The sequence below is a fragment of the Atheta coriaria genome, unplaced genomic scaffold (genome assembly GCF_025399875.1).
Source record: "Atheta coriaria isolate IRGN ID8LTWV9N9 unplaced genomic scaffold, Caltech_Dcor_3.1 hic_scaffold_4_pilon, whole genome shotgun sequence".
NCBI classification, from domain to species: Eukaryota; Metazoa; Arthropoda; class Insecta; order Coleoptera; family Staphylinidae; genus Dalotia; species Dalotia coriaria.
In genome coordinates this window covers 8,913,543-8,934,299 of record NW_027045446.1, presented here as the reverse complement: position 1 = coordinate 8,934,299, position 20,757 = coordinate 8,913,543, and the positions used below count along the sequence as shown (strand labels likewise).

The 20,757-nt window shown below is 34.4% G+C and overlaps 1 protein-coding gene and 1 long non-coding RNA gene across 7 annotated transcripts; one reads left to right on the top strand and one right to left on the bottom strand.

Moving 5' to 3' along the window:
* Positions 1-8: 8 nt before the first annotated feature.
* On the bottom strand, positions 9-10,017 carry Vha100-1 (V-type ATPase subunit a family protein Vha100-1). 6 transcript variants are annotated; one of them, XM_065300684.1, is made up of 11 exons: positions 9,656-10,017; positions 9,407-9,583; positions 9,211-9,339; positions 4,761-4,858; positions 4,429-4,470; positions 2,466-2,592; positions 2,019-2,408; positions 1,188-1,962; positions 675-1,124; positions 442-613; positions 9-383 (listed from the first exon to the last, which is right to left on the bottom strand). In XM_065300684.1, the coding sequence occupies exons 1-11, from the start codon at positions 9,770-9,772 to the stop codon at positions 278-280; spliced, it is 2,583 nt and encodes an 860-aa protein (XP_065156756.1). In that variant the 5' UTR covers positions 9,773-10,017; the 3' UTR covers positions 9-277. The 6 variants fall into 6 exon arrangements, with proteins under 6 accessions (XP_065156756.1, XP_065156760.1, XP_065156757.1 ...); XM_065300688.1 differs by lacking the exons at positions 4,429-4,470; positions 4,761-4,858 and adding an exon at positions 8,887-8,942; XM_065300685.1 differs by lacking the exons at positions 4,429-4,470; positions 4,761-4,858 and adding an exon at positions 6,189-6,298.
* Positions 10,018-18,824: 8,807 nt separating this feature from the next.
* Positions 18,825-19,607, top strand: LOC135791012 (uncharacterized). Its single transcript, XR_010547896.1, has 3 exons — positions 18,825-19,026; positions 19,195-19,232; positions 19,287-19,607. It is a non-coding gene; the product is annotated as an uncharacterized lncRNA (long non-coding RNA).
* Positions 19,608-20,757: the final 1,150 nt, after the last annotated feature.

The window sequence follows — 20,757 nt, the reverse complement described above, 5'->3', positions numbered from 1 at the left end:
TTTATAAATTTTCATTTGCTACACATATATTTTCAATTAATTTGATTTTTTTCACAACATCAAAAGCGTCCATTGTGTACTGCTTAAGTACATAAATTAATGTCTGCTTGGCTATAATCTGATATTCATTCGCGTGAATGAATTGTTAATAGGTTAATGATTTATTATTAAATTCATTAATATATAGAATAATTAATTTAAATTATTTCAAACGGCAAGGTGTTACTTTTTCTAAGCTTGTGGTATATTCAAACTACGTTTCCATGCTTCAATGGAATTACTCCTCGCCGGGAGCGGTGGAAGCAGTGTCCAAGATGGTTTCGAATGAGAACGGTTGGAACGCATGACCTAGACCAGCGTAGAACTTGCTTTGGAACTCCACCCTAATATTCAGTACAAATTATTTAACACTGCTGTAATGTTTGTGAATTCTAAACTTACCAATGCAAACGCAAAGTGTGCAAGAAAGCGGACAAACCCTCCATCAACACCAAGATGGAGACGGTGAGACACGCCCAGAAGCTGAAAATAATGTACAGCGCGATACCACCTCTCCAGTCATCCACCTGAAGACCCTTGCTCAACACCATGTTCCACAGTACTTCGGATAACTCTGAAAATTATTTTTAATTGTTTTATTCACTGCAGAAGTCTTTATTTCTCTGTGTACTTACGAGCATGAGCCAAAGACAAAGCCCACAAACGTAGATAAGACGCAGTGTGCGAGACCGACCCAAGTACATATTCGATGGTATGGATACCCTGGTGGATAAACATCTCCGACATCTCTTCGCTGTCGTGACCACCACCCTTGGCCACCTCCTGAGTATTATTCTGCATCGGCTGCTCGGCGTCGCCATTCTCAGTGGCCGATTGCATCTGCTGGTGCGAGACCGAAAAGTTGTTCCTCTGCGCGGCGCGCATAATATGAATGGGTTTGGCGAGTAACATCCACGGAATACACAACATCGCGCATACAACGAGCAATTTCTGGAGGCCGATTTGACCTGCGTACATCGTGGGGTCGCACACCTTGTCTACTTTGGTCTCCTTGAACAACACCATGTTGATGAATGTAATCAAGATGGACGGCGCGCAATGCGGACTCCATTTTACAAGATCCACTGGAAATTTTTACAAAAATAGGTTCTATGTTGTTCATTTTGTTAATAAATATGAATACTCACAATCATCAGTTGGAAAGTATGTTACCCACTTGATAAACATCAACAACACCATGTACAAGAACAAGAAGCACAAGAAGATCACCTGTGGAACGAACTGAAAGATGATGTCCAGTTTGTTCTTGAAGTACAAGTTGTTCCACAGCGACATGCTGACACCAAACAACATGTGACAAATGCCCAGAATGATCGAGATCTTCATCTTATACGCGTTCTGGAAGATGATCTTATTCTTAGCGAGCTGCCAGACGGGATCCAGCCCGAATGGATACGGATACTGCGCGTATGCACTCGAAGCAGGATTGAGCGTCATAGTGGCTTCATGCGCCAAAATATGAGCGCCAGTCATATTAGTGACCACCTGCCACTTGGAGCCGAAGATATTCATGCTCTTCGAGAAGACGTCGTTGTAGATCAGACCGGTGTACATCGAAAATACGCCCATGAGGAAGATAATATATCGACCGCCGAAGAATATATTCCAGATCTCACTGTCGACTTTCTTGGCGGCGAGTGGCTTCTCTTTGAGAATCATCCAACCGCCAAACATAGCCATGAGTGCACCGTGACCAAAATCACCAAACATTACAGCGAATAAGAAGGGGAACGTAATGATTGTATAAGGAGCTGGGTTCATTTCGCGGTAAGAAGCAATACCGTAAGAGTCGATCAACGCTTGGAAACCCGCTGTAAACTTATTGGTGTGGTTATAAGTCGGTGGGTCCTCACAGGTTTCCATTCGGTTCAAAATCGGTGGCACAGAACTTCCACTACGTTCCTATATCAATTAAAATTTATAATAAAAACTAACTCCTGAAAATAAAAAGAACTCACAGTTCCACGACGTAGGGCCAATTGAATATTCTCCAGATCCAACACAGGTACCCAACACTCAGCAATGAGACACTTCTGGGTAACGTCCAAGTTGAACAAATTCAACGTGTGATAAATCGCTTTAATCTTGCGAACCTTGACGAACCAATTCTTGATGTTCTTAGCGGCTGCCACGAGCACACGATGGCGATGATCCTGTGTCTGCCCAAGAACAGTGTTCAGATCTTCAATGCGAGTCATAACACCCATCGCCATTTCACGGCGATCAGCAGGCGCCTCGGGGCATGGGTACAGCGTGGCGCGGAATCCTTCACAGATCTTTTTCACGCGCGTTTTCAATTGGTCACCTTGGAAGAAGATGATGAACACCGACTTGAATACTTGGTCACCCTGCAAATACGCCTATAAATTTCTGTTCACTGTAAAATACAGTAAAATAATATTTACACTTGATGGATCTTCCAATGGTGTTTCGATTTCAGCCTGGCGAAGAAACACGTTGCCACGACAAGCGCGCCATAACATACGTTCGAAAGCCGGGATGCGTTCACGAAGAATCACGCCGGCGACAAAACTAAACTCACAAATACAATTATTAATTTTTACACAGACATGAATCAAAGTAGAGTAGCAAGCGCAAAACTGAATCGGCGATTGGCTACTAAACTTTACGAATTTAAAAAAAGATTAAAACGGAAAAAGTTAAGACATTCAGTTATCAATTCCGTTGCATACATTAACCAAAAATTAATAAAAAATTAGAGAATTGCAGTTGACGTTATAATTTAACAATTTCTGAAAGAAATATTAATGCAGGCAAAATCATCAACCCAACACAGGATTTTAGTCATTTGATTTTTTTTAATGTTAGGTATGAAAATCGCATTTGTTTTGTTATCATCTTTCGGATAGTTACAATTTTATATTAATATAAATGCGATTTCCGGATGTGGTCTTATCAGCACTTTGTTATTGTATTATTTATTATCATTCAAATATTAATAAATCATCGGGATTATAATATGTAGGGGAAAGTCGCTTAAGTCGTACCGTCACGTAAGTCGTACCTCGGTCTTTTCTCTAACTTGAAGGCACTTTATGCAACTTAAAATGCTGTATTCGGACAGCATGAAATCATACTAGAAGCATATTCTTTAATCAGTTCCCGCCGAATCAGAATTGAGAAGTTATGCGCAAAAATAGTTTTGCTCCTCGTGCTCATCCAATTTCTCGTGGAGCTTGAAAGCATTGGTGGTGAGAAAAACACCACTAAATATGTGTTGCATGTTAAATATTGGATATACATCTATCCATGTATTGTTTTCTACATGGATTTTGTTAAATATTCCTTCTGATATATTGTTTAAGGTTGTTTTAAGCGGGAAGCACATGTTTGCTAACTCGTACCCCTTTGCGCTTTTTAAGTCGTACCTATAGAACATATGGGACTCAAGGTTTCAGCTGCGCCACGAGGCGGCGCTACGGTTGCGCGCCGAAGATACTTTACTAGCGTGATGAGAATAGGGAAGATAGTATGATTCAGCGCCTCAAATGCAAAATTTGGATGCATGACAAATGTGTTTTGGTGTCCAAACGAGTATAAAATACCTTGCAAATAAATACATTATTATTAAACTAATATATATTCTTATTTTGCTATTTCTTTGGCATAGGTACGACTTAGGGTATCGAAGGTACGACTTAGGGTACCGGTTTGTTAAGTCGTACCGTTCACACATTTTGTTAAATCGATGTTTTACAAAAATATAAACATTTCTGAATAATTTTTCTCATACGAATTAAATCTATATTAACTAAAGCAGGTAAATATGTCGAAAAACTGACATTATGTTGCAAAACTTTCAATCTAGGGCAAATTGTATTTTAGAGGTACGACTTGGCCAACCTTCCCTACACATTGAAACACGTTTTCGGCACGAATAACTCGATTAATCGATTTATTGCTGGTTTATTTTGAAAACAATATCCTATCGAATTGAAGTTAATTGCACCTCGCTCAAAACGCAACATGGACTCATAAAAAACTCAAAAAATTGTTAAATTATAAATAATCACACAAAGCAAAAACAAGAAACAAAAATAAGCAACAACATGAAAAGCATTCACAATCGTGCAATTAGTGTGTGGTGCACGTCTAAAAGTAGCATTGTGTGTGCTGATAGCAGAAGTCTAAATTTAGATACAATTCGGTGCATCCTGTGATCTGTACGATAATTACACCCAATATCGAAACGATATTAAATTGTCCCTGAAAAGTTCGCAGTGCTCTCTCTCTACGCTACTACGTCTATATAGCTCCAAACTTAGAAAACAAATACAATCATTAAATAAAAGAGAGTAGTGACTTATCGAAACATTAAACAACATTTAATATTCGAATATTACTGACCATGGAAGAAAATCTTCGGGATCAATAGCTTTTTCCGGAAAACTGTTCAAAAAACAAACATAGTAGTAGTCGTTAATCGGCAACTCATTGATTGAGTGGATGAGCTTTTAGAAAATGATAATGATTTCGCTAAATGCTAAACTAAGTTGCGAAACAAACTCAATGCAGTTAGTAATAAATGGAAGATAAAGAAAGAAATATGCATAGATAAATAGATAATGTTAATGGTTATGATTACTAATAGTGACGAAACTTGAGCTATACAAAATCATAATGATAACGCGTATAGTGCTGCATTTTGATTTTTGGCGTTTTGGGCGTGAGATACGTACCCGAGTTGCACGGGGCCAAGGGCGCCTTGTCGGGCAATCGAGTCGTCGCTAATGAGGGCCCTGGTCATAGACTCGGTGGGATTTACACCACCTTCGTGCTGCCACAACACAACACATTAGCAAATAAAAAAAAACACACACACTCAACAACATAAACAAATTATACAAAATTAAACAAACAACAATAAAAAATACAGAACAAATCATCAAAATAAGGCTGAATTATGAGATTTAGGTAAAGAATGACATCAAAATAAACAGAAACACGCCAAAACCAACATTGTGTTAATCAAATTTCAATTAATCATCATTAGTATCTTTTACTTTGTTATTTGATATAGCTGGTTAGCAAGCAAAGTTTAGTTTGGTTATTGTAAGAAAATTTACAAACAAAACTACACAATAAAAAGTGTTAGAAATTCACACAATCACAATCACACACATAATAAACCTAAATTAATATCCACGATAAGCAAATGAAACTAGTTTAACGTAGAAGTGAAATTTTAAGTTCTCAAAACCTTAAAATTCATAAAACAAACAATATAAAAGTTTCATTGCTTCACCTGGCGTAATCATTACTGTCAACAAAAAAAATTATGCGAATATTTCGCTTCGTTTCGAAAATTCAAACAATCTAAAACGTTCCAAGCCAAACTATTACAAAAAAGTCCTAGGTACAAATAACATGCTTCATTTGTAAATATTTGCGTGAATTTTCGCTTAGAAATTTCAGACTTTCCGTATTCGTTATTTAATCAACCTTGAATCAAGCTGTTAAATGTTATCACTTTGCCGTTGACAATATACGTAATATCTACATGTTAGACATTTAATAATTCTAAAGTGCCGCCACTATGAATTTTTATTACGCATCCAATTTAACATTCCGCCGATTCGACAACCGAAAACTATCATCGCGCTGATAGTACCCGATATCATATCGTAGACATTAGCATGTGTAACATACACCTAGGGAGTGTTACGCTAATCTAAATATTTGCAAACATTTGCGTTACGTAATGCGCCTGTCGCTGTTTATCGCGCTCGCACAGGCCGTAAAATTGCGTCGACTTTTTTTTTCGGTGTTTAGAAGCGACACCCTGCAGCAGTATTAATTTTCTACTACCAGTGCTAAACGCTAATTTCGGCAACACACTCAATATAGATATTTTTAAGTCACACCACGCGTTGGCTTGCCTTAACGTCGATCGAAAGCTGCCGGGATCCGCCACAATCATCTCAAAGTGCTGTAAGAACCACAACAATGATATTTTCAGGGGGAGTATTTACAATTGAAGTGGTTGAGGATTAAATTTCAAACTATTGCATTGAATTGATTGAGAAAGGCAGGAATGATATTTATAGATACGCGCTGAATTGCCTTAGCTTTTCCATTTCTGAAAGTGAAATAAATTGATGGTTTACCCGAGCTTGAGCGCCTGTCCGCCGGCACGCAAACCCTCCTCGCCCAGCAGGGTCACCTGCTCCTCTTCCCGCGACGGATCGGCCATCTGAGCAGACCCAACACGTTCAGCCTGGCGACACACAATGCCCACAAAAATACCTAAACTACCCACTAGGAACTACCCTCGTTTTTTTTTTTGTCTCGCGTATCAATAAAACTTTAAATTCTTTCAAAAACTTTTAAAGGATAGGAATGGGTAATAATGTGTAACCAAAACCAGAATAATTTTTTTCTTGAGATAAATTTAAGCGGTACTGGAGTGAAAATTAACAGAGAGTGTTAAAAATGGGTAGAATATAAATTAATTGTTCAAACAATGTAAAAACAAATCAACTTATACAATTGCTAAAACAAGAAATAAATAATTAAAGCAAAATAAGCATAATGTTAGTGAGCTGCAGTCAATTGTTATAAATAAAGGCTTCGAATGTTGCGATGCAATGATGATGATGTAATCCAAATCAATACTGGTATTCACAGCGTTTATTTTTATTGCTCATTAAAGAATTCGAAGTAAACGCCTGAACAACACAATTCTAACGTCTCTTTTTTTGCGGTGATCCAGCACGTACGTTTGTAAATTGAAAGATTATCTAATAACATATTATTTGAACACGGCACGAGTTTAAACATTGATCCAGCCGGGAATTAATTTATTATATTGATCCCTTGCTGACGCAAGCACACAACTCACGTGAAATCGATCACGTAAATTGCTTTATTGCTTTAGTTAAGCCGCGCACAAAAATCAGTTTGACGAAAAATGGGCTTCCAAAGCGCCTAGTTTAGTTTATGACCGGTATAATAGTATAATCCACGAAGATAAGAACGTGATATTAATCTTATACGCAGGCAAAAGTTTTTTAAGACACGGAATTTTTTCGTAATTGTGTTTGAAGCAACAAAAAAAACCACGCAAGTCGAATTAGTCACGCATGTCACGAGGTTTATAATTTACAGCCACGGTATTGTAGTTCGTGCCGAATTTGCTCAATAATAATTATGACAAAAGACAGACAAATAGCAAAATTCACACTCAAAAATCGCTGCTAATTGATGCTGTTTGTCAAAATTCCCAAAGCTAACTTTAACTTTCGTTACAAGTATGTTATGACAAACAAAAGATAAAAAAAACCCGGTCGAGACTAATATGTCCGAGTTTATTAATCACATTCGCGATTTGAATGACACGCAATCGGGCGTCACGTGCGTATTACATTTTTCGTTTGGCGTTTAGTGCTAAGCGCGAGTTAAGCATTTTAATTGCGGTCACTTGGTAGAACTTTCCAATGTTACAATCAGACTGCAAACTAAGCAATCGATTCATACAGACTGATTAAGGTAGAAGTGTAGTATAATTGTTTTAAACTGGAGTGTTTACTGTTAGTTATTTGGAAATAACTGAAAAACTATTGAAGTTAGAATAAATATTTAGGTTTTTCTCTTCAAAAACTATAAACCAAATTTGATTATGATTAATTATTGGTAAAAACCATAGTTTGTGCTAATTTTATACTAAAATTACTGAATATGTTTGTAACAATCGTTGAAATGAAAATTTAGAAGATATTTTTAGGTAAAATTAAAGTTTTTAACTCATACTAATTATATACGAATTTCTACACTGATAATGATTTGTTAATGTGAAGAAAACAGTAGCTAATCGTAGCTGATGTAAGATAAGCGTAAAAAATGTACGTCGACAAATGACAATAAATAACTTGAAACAACCATGAATGCGCGCGCACGTTACAAACGCAAACACACAAAGCTCATGAAATTTTCATGGGCATGACATTCACATCTACATTATACAAACACCACGCTTCGAATTCGTCCTTTCGTTTATAACCGTTTAAAAATATGATAATAAGCATAGAAAAGTAATTAGAAGATCCAAAAACCAAAACCAAACTAAACCAAAAGCAAAATACTCAAAATAATTATGGATAAAGTGATTATCAGGAGAGATTTCCCTATAACTAGCTAGAATTAATAAATATTTAGGGCAATTTGGGCGAATTGTGTAGACTCCAGGCTGATCTAGAACATTTTTATAAAAACACACTCACACACGCAACAAAACACTTTTTCCTCCACTTTGAGGCGAGTAATAGACACTTTCCTATTATTGTTTAACAATGATCATGATTTGACTTGCTAACACGCTGGGGGCAGAATGAATCAAGTCGGAAATAAACAGCCGCAACAATGAGGCCAGGCACACGGCATGCAAGTTCCTTGTTTCTCCATTTTCCATCATTCCATATTAATAAGAATACTCTTACCCGTTGATCTTCTTTAAGGTCAACAATATACAATCAATTCCCTTTAAAACCTTCCCAAAACTTGCACAATATTTTCAATTTTCAATTATTTGACTTTAAGCACCTTAATCAAAGCTTCTAGCAAATTGGCATGCAGAATAAAATCGAAATTTCGACTCGGTACTCAACATGATGACAATCAACGCAATAATTATTAATGCACTCAGTAAACAACGATAACACACGCTAAAACACGCTAATTTAATAGTATAATAATATGTTAATTGAGACGATCATTTGTTAGATCAATAAGTATTATTGGTCGTGCAAACGACAAACTTTAAAACCGGAGTTGAAACCGGCGCACTTGTTGCTTGGTTGTTGCACTTACAAAAACGTAAACAAGTCCGGGACAATCGATCGACGTCGTTGTTGCGACGATGCACCCTGCATTCATTCCAATTATAGTTATGCTATAACTTGATTGTTACTGGTTATTGTGCGTTAATAATTATTCATTAATTGTTGGCGTGATCGGATATTAAATTGATTAAGAGATGCATTTGCATTTCGGGGATGCGCTTATAATCCAGAATGTGCTATTAAAATATTGATTAGTCTCATTCCTGACATGCTGAATTACTCTCAAATTAGCCCTTCAATCTGCGTAAGATTTAATCATATTCGAAATATTTGTGGAGATTTATGTACTAACCTCGTCGAAGAAGACTTGAGTCTTACGCAGGATCTGTTTGAGTTCAGTGAGCTCCAGGAAGTTGCGTTTGAGCGCCTCGGCATTCTGATTTACTTCACGCAACTCATTTTCTAGCTTCTCAAATGTAGCCTAAAGAACAAAAATGAAGAGAATTGCAAAATAAATGATTAATTCTATAGTTTGGCATATATTTTACCTCAAGATCAATCATTTCTCTAGGTTGAGGCGCCTCGGGGCTCTCACCGGTATCGAGCATAGGAATACCGTCCTTCTTAATCTCCTTCTCGAGGTAACGCAGTTTGCGTTCCATTTCATCGCAGCGACGAACCTCGTTGACGAACTTGCGTTGGAAGGCATTGACGTCCGGATTCAACTGCAAAGTGAAACCAAATTATGTAAACCTAAATATACCAGTATCGCCGTGAAGTGAAAAGAATGTACGTACGTCGCGGAATTGTACCAGACCCAGCTCGCCCAGTTCCGACACGCAAGCGTATGCTGCTTCGCTCTGCAAGAAGAGCTGGCAGAGAGTCATCTCCGCACTGCGAAATAGCGACCCCATGATGACCACAGATGATGACTACGGTTGATTCACTGTATCTGCGTGCGTATTTACACTATCGACACTATCATAGTACGAACGAATGATATTTGATATAATGGATTGTCAATGGATGCGCACAATGCAGGAGCGCGGTTAGCACGGCCACTGCAGGATGAATGCGCGAGCACGAACACACGAACCCACTGCGACAGACAAGACCAGACAAGACAGAGGCTATCGATCCAGCCACGAGTGACACCACTGGCATGACTTGCGCACAGCAGACAACTATAGAGCACAATTTTAGGCGCATTAAGCGACTCCTAGCGGACACCTTTAAAAGCTTTGACTAGACCAGGGTTTCGAAACATTTGCTTGTTTGTGGTGTTATAATATAATGCATGAAAATATACCTATCTAAATAGTAATCAAATCTAAAATTCAATTTTCCGCCTACATCCATTACAATCACGAATGCCATTTCTCATTCAACAAAAAAGTCTTCCAATATTAACTAATGGAGTTATAAGTACCGGTTTAATATTTAATTGTGTAATTCTTGTTCATGATTTTTATACAATATTAATTACTTGTCAGCATTGTAGAACATACTAATCTCTGCATCTTGTTGGTGTTTGCGAAACTTTATGAGTACAAAATGTAAAAATCGTGTAGGTAGCGCCCCCTGTTAACTGTAATTTGAAGTCAAACAACCAATTTTATATCTACTCTCTTAGCGCATGATATTATTTCTTATTTCTATTGATTTACATACATCATCACAACAGAATAAGCCATTTTATAAATCTACAAATAAATCACAATATTACACATATCCTAACAAGTATTTACAGATAATCCATCATACATCAAATACAACCGCATTTGAATAAACATAGTAAGTGCCAATTGGCAATTCCACAGTGTTATTTGAATTCAAATGCATCAACAAGAGGAATTTTGCAGTTAGAACATCTCAGTATTATTGAATTATGCGAGTGTTACCCATCAAATTTTGGTAATTCATACATAAAAACAATAAAATTACTAATAAATTAGCTATTTAATTTATATATAAATGATACGTACGGTGATAACGCTAATTAAGAGTATTCCCAAGATGAAACTGCCAGCAACAAATTGAAAAAGCAACATCCATTTATAACAATGTGTGAATTCAGACCAAATCCTACAAAATTCACATATAAAATTATCAACAAATATAACACATTACAATATTCTCAACATATAAATATATATTTGTTGTTTATAGACATCTACAAGTTTCTGATGTCGAATACTCCAGTAATGCATATATTTTAGACTTCGTAAAGTTTTGATTACTTCATTGAATGCAACACGTAGATAAAGAAGAATTGTTACCATTAATGCAAACCCATTCAACTACATATATTCCCATTAAGGCATAACACGCATTTAATATAAAACGACAAGTCATAGGTAACTCAACAAAGTAATACTAAACAAAATTATTATATGTAATTAGACTGTATTTATAATACTAATTAAATAAATATACCGTGGGAATTAAATATCCACATATATGAAGATTGTCATGATTGTCACATTCTTGTAACACTACCAATATGAATCCAATTGAAAACGAGAGAACAATCAAAACATGCACGATTTGAAGTACCTACTTTCTCAACTCGCATACGTTCAGTACACCAAGACTTATTATTAATTTCCAGATATGGATTGTTTAACATCATATTAAAGAAGTTTCGTACATGACGCATCACTAGAAATTTAATATGAAATACAACATCCAAACCCTGCTGAGGCCAAAATTGAGAAAGCATAAGCCATTTAAGCAAAATTTTCATCTAAAAATATTTTTATAACATTAAATATCACAGTATTAAAATACGTCTCAAAAATAGAAGATAATTAATTGGACCTAGTAATAGTAAACAAAAGAAAATGAATATAAGATTAAGAATCATATTTCTTCCAAAACTATGTTCATGCCAGTATAATAAATGCATTCGTTTGAATAATGGAAAGGAATATAGCGTTACAATTTTATGTTTTCGAGTTATCTCGTTGTTAATACTTTGAGACATTATGTTAGAATAATTTTGTGAATAATTTGTAACATTCATCACCTCGAGTCAATGGTTGATGTACCTACTCGAACAAAAATAAAGGTAATGTTTTAATATTTTATTCCAAATTCTACTCATTAAAACTATCCTCGTAAAACTTCGGAATTATATGAATTTGTAGTTTTTATTAGATCATTAGTAATCATGAAACAATCCCGATGTGTCATCCCCAAAAAATTTAAAGATGCTTCGTTTTTGTACCAAGTTTTTGCTAAAATTTATTGGCTACGCAATAATTATACCAAAAATGTTTTATTAATTTTATTAAATATTTTTGGATGCAGTCAATTATTTCTGTGGTCATTTAATCACGCTTTGCGCATGATTTGTAAGTTTAAGCAAATATTTTGTTTATAAAAACAATTTGATATCTGTTTTAGATTATGAAAGATATACTGAATTTCTGTTTGACTTATCATTTATTGCATCATTCAACTTTGGAATAAGTGTCACTTATTTCTTGTATTATTTCTCACACAAGATGCGAATTGTTTTTGAACAATTTGATAACACCCGGTATTTGATTACTACCAACGCAAAATGGCAGAAATATGTAGTTAATTACAGTTTATTTACGAGACTTTTATATATTTTAATTGCGTGCATTCTTGTGCTTCACTTGTTATTGAGAGCTGTGGAAAATTGTGAAGAAAAAGATAAACATTCGTGTGGATTGGCAATACCATGCGTAATCAGAATTAATATCCTATAATTTCTTATTGATCTTGATGTATGATATATTTTTGTTTTTAGGTATTTCCTATTGATGTGTACGAAGCTCCATATAAGGATTTTATTAACATATTTCTTATGGTTGTAATAATGTATCTGTTGTGTTGTCCACTAAATTGTATTCTAATGTTGATGCAATCATTTAATTTTGTTCAGTTTCATTACATTGAAATGATACTTATTCTACGTACACTAAAGAAGATCAAAAATGAGAAAAAGCGTTATTCGAAATTAGTTTACGTAGTACAAGTCAGCAAACATATTGAAAAGTAGGAAACTTTTAAAAGTTTAAAAAAATTTAAAAATGTTTTGGTGCGATTTATTGTTTTAGCTTATGGCAGGAAATTGATGATATATATAAATGGCCAATTATGCTTCAATTGATATACTCGGGAGTTGTTCTTAGTTTTTTGTCAATAAGTGCCCTTACTGTAGAAGACCACGATCAATTGTATGTATTCATTATACTAGCGTTCCATGCTTCTGCATATTTGTTCGCAACCTTGGCGTTTGCGCTCATCGGTGAAAAATTACAACAAAATGTATGTATTAACAAAGTGTTACACATCTAAGTTCATTAAATTTTTGTTAGAATGATGAGCTGGAACTTGAATTGTTTTATGCTATACCATGGGATGGAGACAGTAAATTAACGAAAGCGATTATTTTTTTCCATATGAAATTCAAACATCCAATTGTTCTACATATAGGCAACTTTATGACTCATTCAAATCAAATAGCATTAAAGGTTAGAAAGTATCAAAATTAATAATTGAATAATTATTTTGTGTTTGAGTTTAGGTCTTCAATTCAATGTATTCGTTGACAATGTTATATCGTAATCGACTGCAGAAAATACACACTTAAACATTTTTTCTGCGGAACTTCATAGTATATAATGCAGTGATCAAAATGGATGAGTAATTTATGAGCCCCAAAATGGCTAGATCGATTTAGATTAATTATTTAGAAAATGTTTAGATTAACAAACTCTACGGGTAATTGGGTGAAGTTTGATGTAACTTGAAGGGTGCAAAAGAAGGGATCAACTTAAAAATATTTTTTCTACTTGCACCTATAAAGCGTCAGTTTTTCCATGCTTTTTGACATAAAAAGTGATACTTTAAAACCGGACGGCCCGGGCAGTGACAAAAGCACTTTAGTCACGAGCTTTAGTCACGGAGATGAACTTTCGCCTGCGCATTTGCGCATCGCAGACGCGTGTACATAGATAGCGGGAACGTTTTAATATTTTGTTTAATTTCTACGCATTAACATTATATACCTACATTAAGCTTCAGAATTATATGAATTTTCGGTTTTATCATACCAATAAGAATCATGGAGCTAGCTCCACGTCACAAACCACAAAATTTACATATTCTACGTTTTTGTACATAGTTTTCACTAAAGTTTATTTGCTACGCAATAGTTATAAGAAAAATGTTTTATTAATTTTATTAAATACTAGCGACCCGCCCCGGCTTCGCACGGAAGTAAAAAACCGCATCAAAATTCGTTGCGTAGTTTCAAAGATTTAAGCATACAAAGGGACCGGAAAAAAAAGCGACTTTACTTTATACTATGTAGTGATTATTGGATGCAGTCAATTGTTTCTAATGGCCGGCAAATCACGCGTTGCTCATGCTACGTAAGTTTAAACACATATTTTGTTTACAAAAACATTGTGATGTCTGTTTTAGATTACGAAAGGTAATGCTGTTTGACTTATCATGTATTGTATCGAAGCTGGCATATCTATAGATGTTTAAAGACATATTTTACATTGTTTTCACATCACTGTATCTGTATAATTTAAGAAGGAAGCCAGCCTTTGGGTTTTAAATACCTGGATAACTTCGTTTAAATCTGGATTTTGCGGAGTACATTAATAAATTTTAATTTTCCTTGATGAAAGATTGCAGATGTTGTATCACAGCCACTAAAAGCGTGTAAGAATAATATGTGATCTGCCGCTGTTTGATCGATGATGCTTTTGGTTGAATAGATCTTTTGCAAATTTTTTTCTTTTTCTGGTTTTAGCAAATATATGTTTAAACACATTGATAGCGCCGTTAAAAGAATAAGAAGATCTACATCTTCGCCGATAACCTGCACGAATTGTGATACTGTGCATTGGCTGCGACCAAATTATAAACACGGTTGAGACATTCAACAATTGTTCTACCCCAATCATCATTACGTGCTCTAAGACGTTCTGAAATAGTGTTTTTCATCGATAATTTATGTACGCTATACACAATATTTCGATCACTCAAACGTATCCGTTTTTGTTTCGCTATAAATTCTGCTGTTATTTCAGCAGTGCACAAAAAACAATGATCTTTAAATGAGAATGTTGGGCACGTGGATCGCAGTTGAGGTTGAGAAGTCGTGACAACACTTCCTTTTTATACGCAATGATCAATTTCTCATTATTATATCGTTTTCGACATATCTCGTGAACAACTACCGATCTCAATCCCTCTAAAAGTTTACCCTTATTATCCTTTCTTTTATCGCTTGACTTACAAAAGGTCTCCAATCCTTTTTCTTTCACTTCAATCACTTCACTATCTTGCAATGGAGTTTTACAAATAAAACAATTTACGTTATCAACCATGGCTTCAAAACTGCAAACAACACGACTATTCAGAACGATAAATATGTAATAATGACTCAATGAAGAAATAATAAAACAAAAGTAAACTCGGCCGGCGAAACTTTCAAACAAGCAAGGAGAAGCAGGAGCACCCTCAAATCATAGCAAGCAAAAATAGCAGTCATGATGACATGGAAATGAGTTTTTGACAAAAACGAATGTTGAAGTAGACTTTGCGGCGCCCGTACGCTAAAACTACTAATTTTACAAGAAAAAGGTACTTACATAAATTATAGGAAATTTTCTCTAGTTTAATTTATTATATAGGTTTGTTTATCGTAAAATGAGTCGGAAAGGAGATATGGTCAAAAAACTGTTCTTAGACACCATTTTTCCAAGATGATGGCGCGAGCGAACAAGATACGAGGTGGCAAAGTTTAAATTCGTAAAGAGCACATCGAAATCTATATGAATACCAATTTTCAACAATCCCGCACTATTTTCCAAGCAACCACGTTTTTTAGCACCAAATGACTGTACTACCATACTAGATTCTCAACTTGTAAATTATATTTGTTGTTTATAGACATCTACAAGTTTCTGATGTCGAATACTCCAGTAATGCATATAATATAGGGAAGGGGGCAAAGTGGGCCCCTGGGGTAAAGTGGGCCCCTGAAATTCAGGAGGCTTAAAAATTGAGGGTCAAAGTGGGCCCCTAAAATTTTTGATATATAAGATGAAGTTGCAAGAACAACTTATCCACAACAAATTGAAGTAAGAAATAAAAAAGAAAATAATATAAGCAAAAATTGATACAAAGGTAAGAGCCTAATTTTTATGAGTGGGGCCCACTTTGCCCCATATTCTGATTTTTTTATTTTGATAGACACGTCTTATTAATATTGAATACTGAACAAGGATGTAAAAATAGTGTAACGAGTAAAAAAGTAAACAAATTCCCTTTTTTCGCTTTTGGGGCCCACTTTGCCCCACCCTCCCTATTTTAGACTTCGTAAAGTTTTGATTACTTCATTGAATGCAACACGTAGATAAAGAAGAATTGTTACCATTAATGCAAACCCATTCAATATAGGTACAACTACATATATTCCCATTAAAGCATAACAAGCACTTTATTAAAAACCGACAAGCCATAGGTAACTCAACAAAGTAATACTAAATGAAATTATTATGATTATTTTATACAAAAAATACTATTTAAATAAATATAGGTACCGTGGGAATTAAATATCCACATATATGAAGATTGTCATGATTGTCACATTCTTGTAACACTACCAATATGAATCCAATTGAAAACGAGAGAACAATCAAAACATGCACGATTTGAAGTACCTACTTTCTCAACTCGCATACGTTCAGTACACCAAGACTTATTATTAACTAGCTGACCCGGCAAACTTTGTTCCGCCTCGCTTTTCACGTGCAATTTCTTGTTCTTCTTCAGTCCTTTCATTCGCAATCCTTCGAATCCTAGTTGCATTACGGTTTTGTCGGATAAGATTTATTCGTTTTGGTCGCTGCATAGGAAGCAACGAAGCATCGCACAAAGAAGAGACGGAGAAAACTCGTTTAGTATCTTCCAAAGAAGTTTTCATTTCAAAAGTATTAAAAAGTATCCTACACTTACTAGGTAAGTCTTATTCAAACAAACACATCAACCGGGCAACTTCAACCAACACGTACAAACCCACGCACGTCTATGCTTAGGGGACCCTACGAATCGCACAAAGGGGAGACGGAGATAAAAACATTATATTTGTGTGCTCTTTTTCCCGTAGGCTAAACCATATAAGCGAATATGTTTGTTTCCTTTTAGTGTCGTTTAGTGTTCTCTAAAGGAGTTTTCACTTCAAAAGTATCCTAGTAACCTCCTCCAAACAAAAACATCAACCGGTCAACTTCAACTCACACGTACACACATACACACGTCTATGCTGAGGAGGGAAGCTACGAAGCATCGCACAAAGAGGAGACGGGGATAATAGAAAACTTTGTATTTGAGTTCTCTTATTCTCCCGCAAGATAATCCACATACGCAAATATGTTTGTCTCTTATTAGTGTCGTTTAGTGCCTTTTTAGAAAAGTTTTCACTTCAAAAGTATCCCATTACCTTCTCATGGCCCTAAGCTACCTCTCCACCAATTTTTAGCTAAATTGGTTTAGCCGTTCTTTAGTTCTAAGCAAGGTAACTAACACGACTTTCTTTTATATATATAGATATCCAGATATGGATTGTTTAACATCATATTATAGAAGTTTCGTACATGACGCATCACTAGAAATTTAATATGAAACACTATACAGCATCCAAACCCTGCTGAGGCCAAAATTGAGAAAGCATATGCCATTTCAGTAAAATTTTCATCTAAAAATATTTTTATAACATTAAATATCACAGTATTAAAATTATATTTGACATACGTCTCAAAAATAGAAGAAGAAGAGAATTTTATGTTTTCGAGTTATCTCGTTGTTAATACTTTAAGACATTATGTTTGTGAATAATTTGTAACATTCATCACCTCGAGTCAATACTAATTTGGTTGATGTACCTACTCGAAGAAAAATAAAGGTAATGTTTTAATATTTTATTTCAAATTGTTCTCATTAAAACTACCCTCGTAAAACTTCTGTATATATATGTATTTGTAGTTTTATTAGACCATTAGTAATCATGAAACAATCCCGATGTGTCATCCCCAAAAATTTAAAGATGCTTCGTTTTTGTACGAAGTTTTTGCTAAAATTTATTGGCTACGCAATAATTATAAGGAAAATGTTTTACTAATTTTATTAAATATCATTGGAAGCAGTCAATTATTCCTATGGTCATTTAAACACGCTTTGCGCATGATTTGTAAGTTTTTAAACATTAATTTTATAACAAAAACCTTCTGATGCCTGTTTTAGATTATGAAAGATATACGGAATTTCTGTTTGATTTATCATTTATTGCATCATTCCACTTAGGAATAAGTGTCACTTATTTCATGTATTATTTCTCACACAAGATGCGAATTGTTTTTGAACAATTTAATAAAACTCAATATTTGATTACTACCAACGCAAAATGGCAGAAATATGTAGTTAATTACAATTTATTTACGAAATTTTTATATATTTTAATTGCGTGCATTCTTGTGCTTCACTTGTTATTGAGAGCTGCGGAAAATTGCGACGGAAAAGATAAATATTCGTGTGGATTAGCATTACCTTGTGTAATCAGATTTATTATTCTATAATTTCTTATTGATTTTAATGTATGATATATTTTTGTTTTTAGGTATTTCCTATTGATGTCTACGACGCTTCGTATAAGTATTGTATTAACATATTCTTTTGCTTGGTAATAATGTATCTGTTGTGTTGTCCACTAAATTGTATTCTAATGTTGATACAATCATTTAATTTTGTACAGTTTCATTACACTGAAATGACACTTATTCTGCGTTCACTAAATGAGAGTAAATTTGAGAAAAGTCGTTATTCGAAGTTAGTTTACGTAGTTCAAGTCAGCAAACATATTGAAAAGTATGATATTATTAAACACATATATGTTTTAGTTTAGATTATGGCGGGAAATTGATGATATCTATAAATGGCCAATAATGCTTCAATTGACATACTCGGGAGTTGTTCTCAGTTTTTGTCAATAAGTGCCCTTACTGTACAAGACAACGATCAATTGTATGTATTCATTACACTGGCTTTCCATGCTTCTGCATATTTGTTCGGGACGTTGGCGTTTGCGCTCATCGGTGAAAAATTACAACAAAATGTATGTATTAACAAAGTGTTACACATCTAAGTTCATTAAATTTTTGTTAGAATGATGAGCTGGAACTTGAATTGTTTTATGCTATACCATGGGATGGAGACAGTAAATTAACGAAAGCGATTATTTTTTTCCATATGAAATTCAAACATCCAATTGTTCTACATATAGGCAACTTTATGACTCATTCAAATGAAATAGCATTAAAGGTAAGAAAGTATTAAAAATTAATAATTGAATAATTATTTTGTGTTTGAGTTTAGGTCTTCAATTCAATGTATTCGCTGACAATGTTATATCGTAATCGACTGCAGAAAATACACACTTAAACTTTTTTTTCTGTGGAACTTCATAGTATATAATGTAGTGATCAAAAGTAGTGATGAGTAATTTATTATTCCCAAAATGACTAGACCGATTTAGATTAATTATTTAGAAAATGTTTAGATTAACAAACTCTACGGTTAATTGTGTGAAGTTTGATGTAACTTGAAGGGTGTAAAAGAAGGGATTAACTTGTGTTGATATAATATTAGATTCTAGCATGTGTAAGTTGTTAACTCAAATAAAAAAAATCAAACATTTTCGGTCATTTGATTTAAAAATTATTTTTTTCTACTTGCACCAATAAAGCGTCAGTTTTTCCATGCTTTTTGACACAAAAAGTGATACCTACTTTAAACCCGGACGGCCAGGGCAGTGACAAAAGCACTTTAGTCACGAGCTTTAGTCACGGAGATAAACTTTCGCCTGCGCAATTCTGAATCGAATTACGAGTATCTTGCTGTTAATCGTTTTAGGCATTACGCAAGTTTCATCAGTTCAACTCAATACTAATTTGATTAATGTACATAGATAGCGGTAACGTTTTAATATTTTATTTCAATTTCTACGCATTAAAATTATATACGTTAAGCTTCAGAATTACATGAATTTTCGGTTTTTATCATACCAATAAGAATCATGGAGCTAGCTCCACGTCGCAAAGCACAAAAATTTACAGATTCTTCGTTTTTGTACATAGTTTTTACAAAAGTTTATTGGCTACGCAATAGTTATAAGAAAAATGTTTTATTAATTTTATTAAATATTATTGGATGCAGTCAATTTTTTCTATGGCCGGCAAATCACGCGTTGCTCATGCTACGTAAGTTTAAACACATATTTTGTTTACAAAAACATTGTGATGTCTGTTTTAGATTACGAAAGATATAATGAAATGCTGTTTGATTTATCATGTATTGTATCAATAACTTTTGGAATAAGTGTCACTTATTTCTTGTATTATTTCTCACACAAGATGCAGATAGTGTTTGAACAATTTAATAACACTCAATATTTGATTACTACCAAGGCAAAATGGCAGAAATTGGTGGATAAGTACAGTTTACTTGCAAAATTTCTATATATTTCTATGGCGAATCTTATTGTGGGACACATGTTTCTGCGAGCAGTGGAAAATTGCGAAACGAAAGATAAATATTCGTGTGGATTGTTAATACCATGCGTAATCATAATTATTATCCCATAATTTCTTATTGACCTTAATGTATGATATATTTTTATTTTTAGGCATTTCCTATTGATGTGTACGAAGCTTCGTATAAGTATTTTATTAACATATTCTTTAGCTTTGTATTAATGTATCTGTTTTGTTGTCCACTAAATTGTATTCTAATGTTGATGCAATCATTCAATTTTGTACAGTTTCATTACATTGAAATGACACTTATT